Source organism: Panthera tigris, chromosome B3, assembly GCF_018350195.1.
Source record: "Panthera tigris isolate Pti1 chromosome B3, P.tigris_Pti1_mat1.1, whole genome shotgun sequence".
Classification (NCBI taxonomy): Eukaryota; Metazoa; Chordata; class Mammalia; order Carnivora; family Felidae; genus Panthera; species Panthera tigris.
This window is the reverse complement of record NC_056665.1, coordinates 42,861,051-42,878,100: the sequence shown is the minus strand read 5'-3', so window position 1 is coordinate 42,878,100 and position 17,050 is coordinate 42,861,051. Positions and strand designations below refer to the sequence as shown.

At 35.9% G+C, this 17,050-nt stretch overlaps 1 protein-coding gene across 1 annotated transcript in view; it reads right to left on the bottom strand.

Moving 5' to 3' along the window:
- Window positions 1-17,050, bottom strand: part of VPS13C (vacuolar protein sorting 13 homolog C) — a 193,366-nt gene that overhangs the window by 82,496 nt on the left and 93,820 nt on the right. Inside the window, 5 exon segments of the mRNA XM_042988726.1 lie at window positions 979-1,038; window positions 1,605-1,684; window positions 2,747-2,903; window positions 4,754-4,890; window positions 9,225-9,333. Coding sequence (XP_042844660.1) covers window positions 979-1,038; window positions 1,605-1,684; window positions 2,747-2,903; window positions 4,754-4,890; window positions 9,225-9,333 — 543 coding nt within the window.

The following is a 17,050-nucleotide window of genomic DNA, read 5'->3' as shown; positions in this document are numbered from 1 at the left end:
ATTTGTTGGCAAGGATGTGGAGAAAGGGGAACCCTCTTACACTGTTGGTGGGAATGCAAACTGGTGCAGACACACTGGAAGGGAGTATGGAGCTTCTTCAAAAAATTAAAAATAGAACTACCCTACGATACACCAATTGCACTACTAGGTATTTACCCAAAGGATACAAAAATACTGATTCAAAGGGATACATGCATCCTGATGTTTACAACAGCATTATCAACAATAGCCAAATTATGGAAAGAGACCAAATATCCATCCACTGATAAATGGATAAAGAAGATGTGGTGTATATATATATATATATACAATGGAATATTAACTCATCCATAAAAAAGAATGAAATCTTACCTTTGCCATGACACAGATGGAGCTAGAGAGTATTATGTTAAGTGAAGTAAGTCAGTAAGAGAAAGACAAATACCATATGATTTCACTCAGATGTAGAATTTAAGAAACAAAACAGATGAACATATGGGAAGAAAAAAAAAAGGAAAACCAAGAAAGAAATTATTAAATATAGAGAACACACTGATGGTTACCAGAAGGGAGGTGACTGGGGGATGCGTTAAATGGATGATGGGGATTAAGGAAGTCAGTTGTGATGAGCACTGGGTGTTGTATGTAAGTGATGAATCACTAAACTCTGTACCTAAGACTAATATTACACTGTATGTTAAATGACCGTAATTTAAATAAAAACTTGAAAGAAAAATCGGGAAAAAGCATACTATTTTTGTACTCAACAACTAATCATTAATTCATATCTGGAAAATAATATTTTAGGAAATTAAATCAACTTTTGTAAAAATTTTATTTCAACTCTTTACCCATTTCTTTCATCTACAAGATTAGATCTATCATTATTGTCACCCTTGTTTTAATTTTAGACCTCACCATCTCACAAATGAAGACAGCTATAAAGCTAGATTTAATCATTAATATAAAAAGCCTTATAGTGAATTACAAAATATTTACCTTCAGTCTCTGTTTGGTATTTTCATGAATGGTTTTAAATTCTGGTCCATCACTGTCTGCCTAGAAAAGGTGGAAGATTAAACCACTGGGCCAAAAATACTAATAATTCAAACATTGAAATACATATACACACACACATACACACACATTGTACATACATACACATATATACATACATATATATATATACATATATATATATTCTTCACTTTTCAAAGTATGCTATGAAAACACTATAAACATATTTCTTAATGGCAAAGAGGTATGTGCCAAAAAACTTGACCACATAAACATTTCTCAAATTCTATAGAAGCAAAAACTCAAAATCCTTTTCCTACTTAGAGGCAAATGCTAAAGGTAGGGGAAATGCTAGCATATCTAGATTATAACAAACTTTGCTTTGGATAACCACAGAACTTTGTATACACTCACTTACTCAACAATATAAGGTTAACTCAAAAGGTTATTGATATCACCAGGACTGTCAGGTGCTTTTGCAAATTCACTATAATCAATGAGCTTTAGAATGAAAAAATTTAAGGGAGAAAACTGAAATATTAAATATGGGAGAACTACATAATTTCATGTATTTAAATATTTAAGAATCCTAGAAGGAAGCCAGGTACCTTGGTCAGTGACATTTTCAGCAGAGGTTCCTCAGTTACATTAGAAGAGTTAATAACATGAAGTGGCTCTCCTGCAGAGTCTAACAGAAAAAAAACCAAGGGCAGCTCCAGTCAGTCTTTCAAACATTTCAAATGTATTTTAAAACAGAGTACCCAGTTACACATATGTAAGTTTGTCAAAATTCATGGAATCATATACTAAAAAGTATACTGTATACTGATCATACCTCAATAAAAGTGGCTTTGAAACAAAAAAGACAAACACCATTAAAAAAAGTTAGAAACAAAACAAAACAGTAGCAGCCAATTACAGCTTTTGTAACATTTGGTAGTACTGGTATTATTCATTTGATCAAATCAGACTAAATTGAAGAACAAAGCTATAAGATACATAAACTATTCTCAATATGTTTGCTCTATTTAAAGTTACCCCATAGAGTGCCTATAAACTTTAAACACCTTTAGCAACTTTCAAAGTTGGCTTGATGCAATTTAAAAAGTGGATCTGAAAGGCTGAGGAAACTCACTGAACAACAACTTACTATTTACAAGGGGGTAAGAAGTGAAACTAGAAAGTGATGTTAAATTTTTCCTCTATAATATTTCTGTATTGTTTAATTTGTTTTTTCAAAAGTATAGGTTAATGTCATTGAAAACAAAAAACACTGATGTAATTTAAAAAAAAATAAAAAGCAAACAGATTATTTTCTAGTAAATTAACTCACTTTTCATAAAGGGTCCCTGGGCTTTTACACATGGGTATTCTAACTGGGCTCTGATTTCCTAATACATCAGTTCTCACAGCAGAGTTGTAATGAAATGTTGCTTTTACAAGTATTAAAATGTTATGTATAGACATGGAAGATACACTTCATTTTTCTTTTTAGATATAATTCAACTTCATTCTAAATATATATATACACACACATACATATAAATGTATTTAGATACATTCTTACCTACTGGTAAATAACTACACAAAAAATAAATTTTTAAATATCAAATTCTTTTTTATCCATGTAATAAATTTAATCTAACTAACTAATCATGATGACATTAATAAATGTGCTTACTACTCACACAGAGGTAGAGGCCACTGCCTGTAACATGAATAATTTACCCAGACTATACTTCACACTTACCAGTGAACTCAAAGCATCGCATACTAATTTTTTTTAGATAAGCTTTAGCAGTCAGGTCATAGGTTCTAACTTTAGCTTCCATTCCGAGCTGCAGGACATTTAGTTCATGTAAAGGTCTTCCTTTCTTTTCTGCTTTTTTCATCAGAGTAATCACAACCTAGAAAAGTCCCCAGTATCACCATTAACAAGCTCACTCATATATAATGAAGGTAAGTCAACAATTTCATAACCACTCAGAGTGGCATAATGAAAAAATTCACACGATGTAAATACGAGTACTTCCATTTGTGCCTAGAAACTGCCTCATGTGATTGACTTTGAAGGTACATTTACTTGTTCAGACTTCTGAAGCACTGCCACTATATTCTAGTGATTATCAAGGTAAAATTAACAACAACAAAAACAAAAAAAGTAGTTCTGCCTAATTCCCAGAAGTTCTATCTAGTCTGATGGATGGCCTTTCATCTGAAAGGCTGTAAGAAAAATGGCCAATTGTTACACTAATGCTAATGCAAGATTTCTCAAGCTTGACACCACTGACATTTTGGGCTGGATAATTCTTAGTAGTGAGGGAGGAGACCTGTGCACTGTAGGATGTTTAGCGATAACACTGGCCTCTCTCATTGGTTGTCAGTAGCTCCCTTTCCACCGATAGTGACAATCAAAAATGTCTTAAGACACTGTCAAGTATTGGCCTAGGGGAATGCAAATTGCCTCCCCCACTCTCCACGTCCTAAAGTGATGGAACTATAATAACATTTACTACAAATGATATTAAAGATGGTGTATGGGTTTTCTATCCACATTGTTAATGAGGCCCATTTGCAAAAAGAATGATTCAGCTATCCATGTCTCAATTACTAAAGCTTCTATATCTTTAATAACGCCAACATTAACCAGAAAACAGTAAAGTTTTAATAAGAAATTAGTTTCAAAGCATACATTTCAGATAAAAATACAGAACTAATTTTTTTAAGTTTATTGTATTTAAGCCAGAAGAACATAGCCTCTACTATTAATGATGAAGGGATTTGGGAGGAACTTCTTGCAAGTCCCCCTGCCCCAGGGTAAGAGAAAGACTCTAATCTTCCTTAAAAGCTCATCTCAAATGTCACTTTCTCCAAAAATCTTCCCTGATACTCCAGACTACTTAGATGCCCCCTCCTTATTATCCACAGCCACAAGCCCCTCCTGCACATTTTTAATGGGAGCACTTAGAAAACTTTTAGTTGTTTTTTGTTTGTTTTTTTCATTAGAGTCTATGCCTTCTAACTCTATCCTCAGCACTTAGCACATGAAATGACTATTTGTTGAATGTGTGAATACAGAAGAGGAAAATCCGTTTCATCTCTCCTCAAGAATCTGCAGATGAAGCAGACAGTGGTAATACAACACTTAAAAAACGTAGACATACTGTGTTTTATTCTATTAAGGGTTTCTTAAATTTGCAAAGGATCTGTCTGTCACTACTTCCCTTTCCTGACTTTCTCATATGAAATCCAAAGTGAGCTACATTCCTAATGTCCTAAAATCATTTGAAAAGCATGTTATAGGACATGCTACCATTTTCTCTATGAAACATTATATACCCCAAATATAACTCATCTTTTATATACTCTCAAATTTGCTAAAAATTACGAATGCTACATACAAATGATAAATAGCCTACATAAATTTTTTTATCCCTATCAGTAATTTACAAGTTTGTTTTAGTAGAGGGAATTCCAAATATCTATTATTTATTCACTTTACAAAAACAGATGAGGGGCACCTGGGTGGCTCAGTCAGTCAGGTGTCCGACTTCGGCCCAGGTCGCACGCTTCATGGGTTTGAGCCCCACGACAGGCTCTATGCTGACAGTTTGGAGTCTGGGGCCTCCTTCACATTCTGTGTCTCCCTCTCTCTCTCTCTCTGCCCCTCCCCTGCTTGCACTCTGTCTCTCTGTCTCCCCCAAATAAATAAATATTAAAAAAAATTTTTAAATAAAAACAGATGAAAATCAGATACCTCTTTGATTTCAAAATTCAGCAGCATATTAATGGTGTCTACAGATCTCACTTCTTCAGCTCCAGCTATTAAAGTACCTTGGGAAGCATGTACATCTTGTTTTGATGTATAGATTTCAAGTGGCCCTTTAATTTCACCTAAAGATGTTTAAAAGAAATTTTTTCACTTCTATTCACACATTTTTTTTCCCACAAATGCTCATTGAGGACATGTATGAGAACTCTGGACCTGTGCAAGCAATGAAAACCCACAAGTCAGTAATACATAGCTCTTGCTCTCAAAAACCTTACAGTTTAGGAGAAGAGACATATACATTTAAAATGCAAACAAACAAAATAAGCAGGCTACGCCTAGTCACAGTGAGTAGACAAATGTTAATAGACTAATAGGAAAAACGTGCAGAAAACAGAGACTAAGACATTGTTATGGGGAGGCCAGGAAAGGTTTAATAAAGGAGTTATCATTCAGGTAGAGCTTAAGGACCTCCTCACACGGAGAGGACAGCCAAGTATAAGACAAGAGATTGTGGAAACTCATAGAGAGTACACCATGAGAGGTTAGGGAAACAGAACAGAATATGATATGATTAAATCATGGAGAGGGTAACAAAAGTTAAGGCTAGAAAAGGAAAAAAGTGTGAGGGATGATTAGAACCTCTTATGCCATACAGAAAAGCAAAAGCAAAGCTATATGATCTGATGTTCTTGTGCTGAAATTCATATACTCTGACATGCGATAAAACTGCTTTCTAAACTGTAATACATAAAACTTCCCCAACAGCACACTGATGGCAAATGGTAGAATCCAAACTCATCAGTCCCGTGAAAGTCTTTACTCTCAACTAACCCTCAATATCATTATATTAATTCTTAATATTACTTCAGTTAACATTATCTATGATCATGAACACAACACATAAGAATTCTGTAAACCATACCAGAAAGGCATATGGAAAACGATTGCTGTCAATTATTATCTTTGAGAAACACATAGGGTGAAGTTTCTTAACTATCACCTTACTCCAGCACTGTTCCAAACAGAGTGTGATCCAGGGGAATAATTCTAGCAAATGATTTGCTTTTACAAAATAACTCCTGGAATAGGCAAAGATTTTTTAAATAGAAAAAGCACTCATGATTTTTAAAAATAGTATACTGGAATTCACTACAATTAACTAATTCTATTAATAAAAGACCCATTAAAAGAATGAAAAGCAAATCACAGATAGGGTATATATATAGCATATATATATATATATATATATATATATATATATCAACACATAAATATAATACATATAACCAATAAAGGACTCATATCCAGAATGAACAAAGAACTCCAATATATCACTAAGAAAAAAACACAAACATCTCAATAAAAATAATGCTCAATAGACTTGAATAGTCATGTCATAAAAAAGGATATCCAAATGGCCAGTATGCATATGAAAAGGTTTTAATTTCAGTAGTAATCAGGGAACAAGTAAGATCCATAAAAATAACACTGTGTATCAGCCAGGATGGCAAAATTTAAAAATACTGACAATACCAAGGACCAGTGAGAATGTGAAACAACTAAAACTCTCATACATTGCTGGTAAACTGGTATAACCACTTGGAAAATCGTGTTCAGCATGTTACTGAAGCTAATCGTAAGCCTAACAAATGAGCCTATCATGTGAAGCCTAGCTATACAACCAAAAGAAAACAGGACATAAGTATGACAAAAGAAATGTATAACATTCACAGCAACTCTATTCAAGACCATCAAAGAATGGAAACAACCTAAATGTTCTCCATCAAAGGTAGAATGGATAAAATCAATATTAATCAATTCATATGATGAATACTGCACAGATTTAAAAAGAACAAACTACCGCCACACACAACAACATGCAGGAATCTCATGAACAAAATGATGACTGAGACAAGCCAAAAACCAAAGAGTAAATTCTATGATTCCATTTATGTGAAATTCAAGAAAAAGCAAAATTAATCTACCTGTGGTATTACAAATTAGGATGACAGTCAATTCTAGGTTGATCTGAGGGCAGAGTGGGTGTATTGAGTGGGAAGGAACATAGGAAGACCTTCAAGGGGAGGCCGGATATGTTCTATATATTAACCATGGTGATTGACAGCTATACGGTATAGCTATATATAAAAATTCACTGAACTGTACACTTAAGACTTGCATTCTTTACTATTTGTGCTCTGTAATACAGATTAACATATAATAAAAAAGTTTTTTAAATGAAAAAAATATACTGAGATACCATTTTTTACTTAGCAATTTGTCAAAAACTTTAAAATCTAATAATATGCTGTGTTAGAAAAGGCACAGAAAAACAAACTGGCAGGAGTGCAAAATTAGTACAAGTTCTAAGGGGAGCAATTGGCAAGATGTCAAAAATGTTAAATTCATTAACTTAATATATATTAAGTAAATAAAAATTAAATATCCTTTAATCCAGTAGCCCTGGTATTTCCCCTACAGATACACATACACTTGTAAAAGTGTATGGACAAGGACGTTCAATGCAATGTGGGAAGAGTGGAACACTGAAAACAATCTGAAATGTCCATCAGTATGGACTTGCTAAATAAATTATAATACGTCAAGAGAATTTAATACCAGGTGGCCATTAGAAAGAATGAGACATATCTATACATATTATATTTAAAGATATAGGGGCGCCTGGGTGGCTCAGTCGGTTAAGTGGCCGACCTAGGCTCAGGTCATGATCTCATGGTCCGTGAGTTCGAGCCCCGCGTCGGGCTCTGTGCTGACAGCTCAGAGCCTGGAGACTGTTTCAGATTCTGTGTCTCCCTCTCTCTGACCCTCCCCCGTTCATGCTCTGTCTCTCTCTGTCTCAAAAATAAATAAACATTAAAAAAAAAAAAAAAAAGATATAAACACCAAGATAAACTGTTACTTAAAAGAAAAAAGCAAAATGCATAAACACACACACACACACACACACACTTTTAGGATAGTACCATTCGATGGAAAAAATAATTATATATATGTGTGTGTGTAATACACATATATAACAGTTTTAAAAATTAAGTCCAGGGGCACTGGGTGGCTCAGTCACTTAAGCATCCGACTTCAGCTCAGGTCATAATCTCATGGTTTGTGAGTTCAAGCCCCATGTCAGGCTCTGTGCTAACAGCTCAGAGCCTAGAGCCTGCTTTGGATTCTGTGTCTCCTCTGTCTCTGCCCCTCCCCTGCTCATGCTCTGTCTCTCTCTCTCTCTCTCTCTCTCAAAAATAAACATTTTTTAAAAATTAAGTCTAGGGGCGCCTAGGTAGCTCAGTCAGTTAAGCATCCAACTTTGGTCAGGTCATGATCTCAGAGCTCGTGGACTGGAAACCTGCACTGCGCTCTGTGCTGACAGCTCAGTCTGGAGCCTGCTTCAGATTCATCTCCATCTCTCTCTACCCCTCCCCTGCTCTTGCTCTGTCTCTCCTCAAATATAAATAAACATTTAAAAAAATGTAAAAATTAAGTCCAGTAGTTACTTTGCCTTTAAGTAAGTCAAAGGGCCACTGCAACTAATAATTTAAATTCTCTAAATTTTTACCGTAGTACAATTTGTCAGCATTTTCTTTGCTGAGTTATTTACCAAATGTTTCAATTCTTAAAGATATTTTACTACAAAACCTCACTTAAAAATCAGGGACCCCTGGCTGGCTCAGTCAGTTCAGCATCTGACTTTTGATTTCAGCTCAGGTAATAATCTCATAGTTCATGGGATTGAGCCCTGCATCAGGCTCTGCGCTGACAGCGCACAGAGCCTGCTTAGGATTCTCTCTCTCAGCCCCTCCTTCACGCTCTCTCTCTCTCTCAAAATAAATAAATAAACTTAAGAAAATAAGATTAAGTATGTTACCATAGCCCACTGCAAACTTTGAATTTTTTTTGTATACATGCAAATTCAAAAATTATTCCAGGAATCCACCAGATTTGCAGTGCTTTTTATGGGGTGCGTGGATGGCTCAGTTAAATATCGGACTTTGACTCGGGTCATGATCTCCAGTTTGTGGGTTTGAGCCCTGCATCTGGCACTGCGCTAACAGCTCAGAGCCCAGAGCCGCTTCATATTCTATGTTTCCCTTTCTCTGCTCATCCCTAGCCCATGCTGTCTCTCTCCGTCTCTAAAAAATAAATGAATGTTAAAAAAAATTAAAAAAAAGAAATACTTTTTATGGCTTCCTCCTAACTTACACAACTTAGAAAAAGTTCCGAATCGGTAACTGACTATTGGGATAACTAAATGACAGTCCATCATCTCTAACTATGGTCTTATTCAATATGTATTCAACAAATAAATATCTTCTTTCTTTTCATGGTAATACAAATCACAATGTGTACATATATATTTATGTCATTTTTATGGTTTGACTCCCGTGCTAAAGTGTAAAATAAGGAGATACGTGTATTATGCCACCTTCTGTCAGTCTCTTACCTGTCTTTTGTTCTCTTGGCTTCATTTTATTTAAGTCTTCAGTAGCCTCACCAAGATTTTCTGCTAGTATTCTAAATAAAAGGCTAAGATCTTCTTGATTTAGATTAACCTGTGAAATATCATTAAAAGAAAAGATAAAGGTACTTCATTTTAAAATAAAACAATTTTAATATAGAAATAAATTACTATTTATAAAACATGAAGGACAGAATAACCTTCACAGTGACTGAAAATTAGATCTTCACTACCCATTCAATTATTCCACTACTTATTTCATTTAAATACTTTTATTTTCAATGGTAATACAACGTTTGGAGGAAAAAATGTGATTTATCAGTCAGGATTAGTTACACTACTTAACTTATATAATCTTTAGTGAAAAATAATAATGATTAAAGAAATCAGATCATTTAAAAAAATGACAAACTCAGGGACACCTGGGTGGCTCAGTCATCCGACTTCAGCTCAGGTCATGATCTCACAGTTTGTGAGTTCGAGCCCTTCATCGGGCTCTGTGCTGACAGCTCGGAGCCTGGAGCCTGCTTCAGATTCAGTGTCTCATTCTCCCTCTGCCTCACCCCAACTTGTGCTCTGCCTCTCTCTGTCTCTCAAAAATAAATAAATGTAAAAAAAAAATTAAAAAATAATTTAAAAAAATGACAAATTCAGAAAAAACAAAAATTGTACTTTTTTAAAATTAACAACTCCAATGAAATAAAAAGGCTATCTTCGATACAAAAAATAATCATTTCTCTCAATGCTATAAGGGTACTCAGATACCCCTGAAATTAAAAGTATGTGTATATAACATATAGAATGAGATATACTATACTAATAAATAACTTACACACAGATCTTTGCTAATGTGTACGTATACAGCTGTGGGAGATGCAGGAGAGAAGCATCAAAGGAAAAGGCTTCAAAAGGGAAGGGCTGGAAAAGGTGCAAGGCCTTAGGACATGTTTACACAGCTGAGCACAGCTGTGGCTGGTAAGGAACGCCTAGAGCCATTAACATTGTCTAAGGCTGGATGCTCCTTAATACCTGACCCTTCCTAGTGTTACAGAAACCAATTAACTCAAAATTAACCTTGAAAACTAACCATTAGATTGATTAACACCCTTGCTGAGCTGACTTTATGCACCTAGTCTTTAGCAATTATCCTAATAAAAAGAAGCTTCATTCTGCAGTCAGGGCCTCATTCCCACCCGTATGAGGACCTTGACTTAACTGCACTTTGCGGACTCATCTTTTGCGACTCCAGTCATACTCCCTGCAACATATAGCAAATTTAAAAATTAAGTAATGAAGAGGGAGACCAAGATGGTGACATAGAAAGATCCTGAACTCACCTCCCATGTATGTACACACCAAATCTAAACTACATATGGATCTTTTCCCTCTGAGAAAGACCTAAAACCTGGTAAACTGCTCTTCAAAACAAAAGATAAAAGGACCATACTGAAATGAGCTGGAAAGACAGAGACACGTCTCACAAAAAAAAACTACCCCCAGTGTGGTGTCACACAACAGGGAGGGATCTCACCACAGATGCTTCTCTTGGAGGAGTGATGACTTGGTACTCCCCATGGGCCACCTCTGCCCCTGGGATCTGCACTAGAGAGAGGAGCCCCCAGAAGGTCTGGCTTGGAAAACCAACAGTGCTGACCTCCAGAGGCCCCAAAGTGCTGTAGGAAACTGAGATTCCCCTCTTAAAGGGCTTGCCCCAAGATCCAGTGAAAAAACTGGCAGTGTGAAAAACACCTAGACTACACATGAGGGGAATTCACTTGCTGATCTGGGTACACTGGCTGAAGGAGCAAGGGACATCTGAAACACTCCTGGGAGGCTGACATGCTGGCAGCTACCACTGTTGAACTTTCCACATAGCCTACTAGCATAGACAGGGGAGTCCGGATATGGCACTCTCCCAGAGCCTTGCTGGGATGAGCGGGGGAACAGTCAAGGCACTTGCTGAAGCTGCCGTGCACTGGCAATTGCAGTGCTCCCTTGCATCCTGGCTGGACCAGAGAGCAGAACTGTGGTGGAGTTCTCCCACTCCCTGGCTCACATTCGCAAGCACAGGCAGTTGCAACACACCCGTGGCTGGAACTAGTGAGTGATCCTGGCATTTTCCCACTCCCAGCCTAAAGTTGGTACACAGACACACAAGACACTAGCCTATTTCACTGTTGAAGCCCATGGGCACACACGGTCAAGACATTTTCCCACTGCCTTTCTGAAGCCAGTGAGTCTGCTCTGCCTCCTACACTCACCAACTGTCTTCCTAAAGCCAGCAGCCATGTGCAATCCAGAAAGAGAACATGCCTTGATGCGCTGGCCCTGCTAGTCAAGAGAGTTGGTGTTCCAGAGCTCCAGAGGACCATAACAAGCAGAAAAACAGTTCTTGGCAGGTCAACACCCCCAGGGCACTGCACAGACAGCAGACTGAAGCACAACCTCAGTCTTCCTATGACAAAGGCCTATTTACTCAGCCTTGAGTATCAGCCTGAGGGACAGGATTAAAGTTTCCCACATATCTAGAGACTAAGAAGGTGCTTTCAGGGTACAAAAGCAGGGAGACACCATCCTTGCACATCCCCGTTGGCCTCATTACAGCTAAACAAGACTTGTGAGAAAGGAGTTCATACATTCATTTACACACCAATACAATATGCCAATTTCTGCACCGGGTGCTCAGATCTCCTAGAGCCCTGAGTAGGGATTATGATTGCAGTCCCATAGGACTATATACATTTGCATACTTTAAAAGCACTTGCCTGAGGGTCTGGCTTCTAATCAGCCTGAAACTAGGTGCTGAATAATATTCCTCCCCTTGGATCACTGACAGATCTTGGCACACCCTCAACAATGGGGGCATACCAATAATAACTCAGGTGTTTTAGACAACCACAAAGGTTCAGAAGACAACCACAAGCTAGGACAAGGTTGAACAAGAAGAATCATCACCTAAACAAGGTTACCATTCAAGACTAAAAAGACTGCCTGTTTCACCAAATAGAAACAAACACAGAAAATCAAATAAAATGAGGAAACAAATATTTTCAAACAAGAGAATAAGACAAAACCTGAGAAAAACACCTTAATGATATGGAGTTAAGCAATCTACCTGATAAAGAATTAAAGTTATGATCATAAAGATACTCACTGAAACTCAGGAAAAGAATGGATGAGGACAGTGAGAATTTCAACAAGGAGATATAAAATATAAGACAGTACAAACAGAAGCCAGAGAACTAAAGATATGATAACTGAAATGAAAAATACACTGGAGGGGTTCTACAGCAGACTGGATGAAGGAGAACAGATTGGTGAGCAGGAAAATAAAGCAACAGAACTTACCAAGACAGAGCAAAAACAACATTAAAAATTTTTTTTAAATGAAGGTATCTTAAGGGACAAAGACAAACAGAAGAACATTAAAATTACAGAGGTCTTAGAAGAGAAGAGAGAGGAAAGTAGCAGACAACATTTTGAAGAAATAATGCCTGAAAACTTCCCTAACCTCAAGAAGGAAACAGACATCCAGGTCGAGGAGGCATGAAAATTACCAAAAAGGATGAACACAAGGAGCACTACACCAAGCCTTATTATAATTAAAATGTCAATATTAAAGAGAAAATCTTAAAAGCAGCAAGACAAAAACAACTTGCTACATTCAAGGGAAACCTCATAAAGCTATTGGCAGATTTCTCAGAAGAAACTTTACTAGCCAGAAGGGAGTAGCATGACACATTCAAAGTACTAAAAAATTTTTCCAACCCAGAATACTTTACCAAGCAAGATTATCATTCAAATAGGAGAAAGTGTTTTTCAAACAAGCAAAAACTAAAGGAGCTCATAACCACTAAACCAGCTTTATGAGAATACTAAAAAGCCTTCTTTAAGATGAATAAAAAGGGCACTAATAAAAAGAAAACATATGAGAGTAAAAATCTCATTGGAAAAGGTAAACATAGAGTAGAGGTAGTGGATTAATCACTTATAAAACTACTAAAAATGTCAAAAAACAAAAGTAGTAAAATTAACTGAAACTACAATAATTACTTAAAAGATACATAAAAAAAAAGATGTAAAAGGTGACATCAAAAACATAAATTCTGTTCGGGGGGGGAATGTAGAGTTTTGGATACGTTCAAAGTAAGTGGTTATCTATTTAAAATAGACTCTTACATACAAAGGATAGGGTATGTAAACCTCACAGTAAGCACAAAGCAAAAACATATAGTAAATACACAAAAGAAAGGAATCTAGACATAACATGAAAGAAAGTCATCTAATACAAAGGAATTGAGAAGGAAATGAAGGAACAGAGAAACTACAAAACAACCTGAAAACAATTAATAAAAGAGCAATAAAGTATATACCTATCTATCAATAATTTCTTTAAATTCATGGACTAAATTCTCCATTTAAAAGACAGAGTAGCTGAATGGATAAAAAAACAAGACCTAGAAGAGATTCACTTCTGAAGTAAGGACACACAGAAAGAGTGTGAAGGGATGGAAAAAGATGTTCCATGCAAATGGAAACGAAAAGAACACTGGAACAGTTATATCCTACAAAATTGACCTTAAAACAAAACTGTAATAAAAGACAAAAAAGACAACTATATAATGATAAAAGGATCAATAAAGCAAGGTAGGATGTTTATAAATAAATGCACCCAACATAAGAGCACCTAAATATAGATAGCAAATATTAACAGACCTCAAAGAAGAAGTTGACAGTAATACAGTAATAGTAGGAGACTTTAACACTTGACTTACATCAATGGACAGATCACCTAGACAAAAAAATCAACAAGGAAACACTGCTCTTAACACATTAGATCTGATGGACTTAACAGATACATACAGAACATTCCACCCAAAAGCAAAAGAATGCACATTCTTCTCCAGTGACCATGGAACATTCTCCAGGATAGATGACATATTAGGTCAAAAAAAAAAAAAACTCTCAAAAATTTAAGAAGACTGAAATCAGGGGCACGTGGGTGGCTCAGCCGATTAAGCATCTGATTCTTGATTTCAGCTCAGGTCATGATCTCGAAGTTCATTAGTTCAAGCCCCGCATCAGGCTCTGTGCTGATGGTGTGGGAATCCCTGCTTGGGATTCTTTCTCCCTCACTCTCTCTCTGACCCTCCCCTGCTCACACTCTCTCTCTCAAAATAAATAAGTAAACTTTAAAAAAAAAAAGAAGACTGAAACCATACCAAGCATCTTTTCCAACCACAATGGTACAAAACTAGAAATAATTATAAGAAAACTAGAAAAACCATAGAAATGTGAAGATTAAACAACATGCTACTGAAAAACCAATGGGTCATCAAAAAATCAAAAGAAACAAAAACAAAATACCCAGAGACAAGCGAAAACAGAAATACAACATACCAAAATCTAAAGAATGCAGCAAAATCAATTCTAAGAGGGAAGCTCATAACAATACAAGCCTACCTCAAGAAACAAGAGAAATCTTAAATAAACACCTTAACTGTATACCTAAAGGAACGAGGAGAAGAACAAACAAAACCCAAAGTTAGTAGAAAATGGGAATGATAAAAATCAGAGAGTAAATAAATGAAACAGAGACTTAAAACGAATTAAAAAGATCAATGAGGGGCACATGGGTGGCTCAGTCGGTTGAGCATCCAACTTTGGCTCAGGTCATGATCCCACAGTTGACAAGCTCGAGCCCCACCGTCAGGCTCTGTGCTGACAGCTCAGAGCCTGGAGCCTGCTTCTGATTCTGTGTATCCCTCTCTCTTTGCCTCTCCCTCACTCATGTTGTGTCTCTCTCTGTCTCAAAAAGAAATAAACAACAACAAAAAAAAGATCAATGAAACTATAAGATTGTTTTTTGAAAAGATAAACAAAAGTGATAAAACTCTATCCAGACGTATCAAGAAAAAAAGACAGGGTCCAAATAAACTAGCAGTGAAAGAGAAGCTATAACTGACACAATAGAAATACAAAGGTTCATAAGAGACTACTATAAATAATTACAGGCCAACAAATCAGGCAATCTAGAAAAAATGGAACAATTCCTAGAAATACACAACCTTTGAAGAATGAATCACAAAGAAATAGAAAATTTGAATACACTGACTACAAGTAATGAAAATGAATCAATAACTTAAAAACTCCCCCCAAACCAAAAGCCCATGGCCAGATGGCTTCACAGGTTAATTCTACCAAACATTTAAAGAAGAATTAGTACCTATCTTTCTTGAATTATTCCAAGAAATGAAAAAGGAAGGAACACTTCCAAACTCATTTCACAAAGGCAGCATTACCCTAATACCAAAACCAGAAAAGTACACTACAAAAATTAATAAAAAAAACTACAAGCAATATCCCTGATGAACATAGATACAAATCCCTAACAAAATATTAGCAAACCAAATTCAACAATACATTAAAGGCTCATAAACCATGTTTAAGTGGAATATATTCCAGGGATGCAAGGATGGTTCAACATCCACAAATCAATCAACATCATATATCACATTAAGAAAATGATGGATAAAAATCACAATCATCTCAACAGATGCAGAAAAAAGCATTTGACAAAATTCAACATCCATTTATGATAAAAACTCACAAACCAGATATACAGGGAACATACTTCAACATAATAAAGATCATATAGGACAGACCCGCAGGTAATATCATACTCATTGGTAAAAAGCTAAAAGCTTTTTCTCCAAATCAGACACAAGACAAGGATGCTCACTGTCTCCACTTCTATTCAACATAATACTGGAAGTCCCAGCCATAGCATTTAGGCAAGAGAAAGAAATAAAAGTAATCCAAATTGAAAAGGAAGAAGTAAAACTGTCACACTATTTGCAGATGACATGATACTATATATAGAAAACTCTAAAGATTCTACAAAAACATTGTTAGAAATAATACATGAATTCAGTAAAGCTTCAGGATACAAAATTAATGTACAAAAAAATCTGTTGTGTTTCCCTACAATAATAACATACCATCAGAAAGCCAAATCAAGGAAACAATCCTATTTACAATCACATCAAAAAGAACAAAATACTTGTCCACTGATAAAACAAATTGAAGGAGACACAAATAAATAGAAAGATATTTGATGCCCATGAATTGGAATAATTAACGTTACTACTCAAAGCAATCTACAGATTCCATGCAATCCCTACCTAAATTCCAATGGCATTTTTCAGAGGTCTAGAACAAATAATTCTAAAATTTCTATGGGAACACTAAAGATCCCAAATAGCCATAACAATCTTAAGAAAGAGCAAAGCCAAAGGTGTCAAGATCCCTACTTTCAAACTATACTACAAAGCTATAGTCATCAAAACAGTATGATATTGGACATAAAACCAGACACATAAATCATAAACCAGCAATAAGCCCATGCATATATGATCAACTAATATTACAAAAAAGATGCAAGAATATACAATGGGGAAAGGACAGCCTCTTCAATAAATGGTGCTGGGAAAACTGGACAGCTACATGTAAAAGAATGAAAGTCAACCACTATCTTGCATTATATACAAAAATGAACTCAAAATGGATGAAAGTCTTGAATATGAGATGAATATGAGACCCAAAACCATAAGGCTCCTAAAAAAAACCCATAGGCATTAAGCTCCTTAACATCAGTCTTAAAGGCGTTTCCATAGATCTGACTCTAAAAGCCAAGACAACAGAAGGAAAAATAAACAAATGGAACTATATCAACTAAAAAGCTTCTGCATAGAAAAAAAAAACCATCATTAAAATGAAAAAGTGGGGTGTCTGGGTGGCTCAGTCAGTTA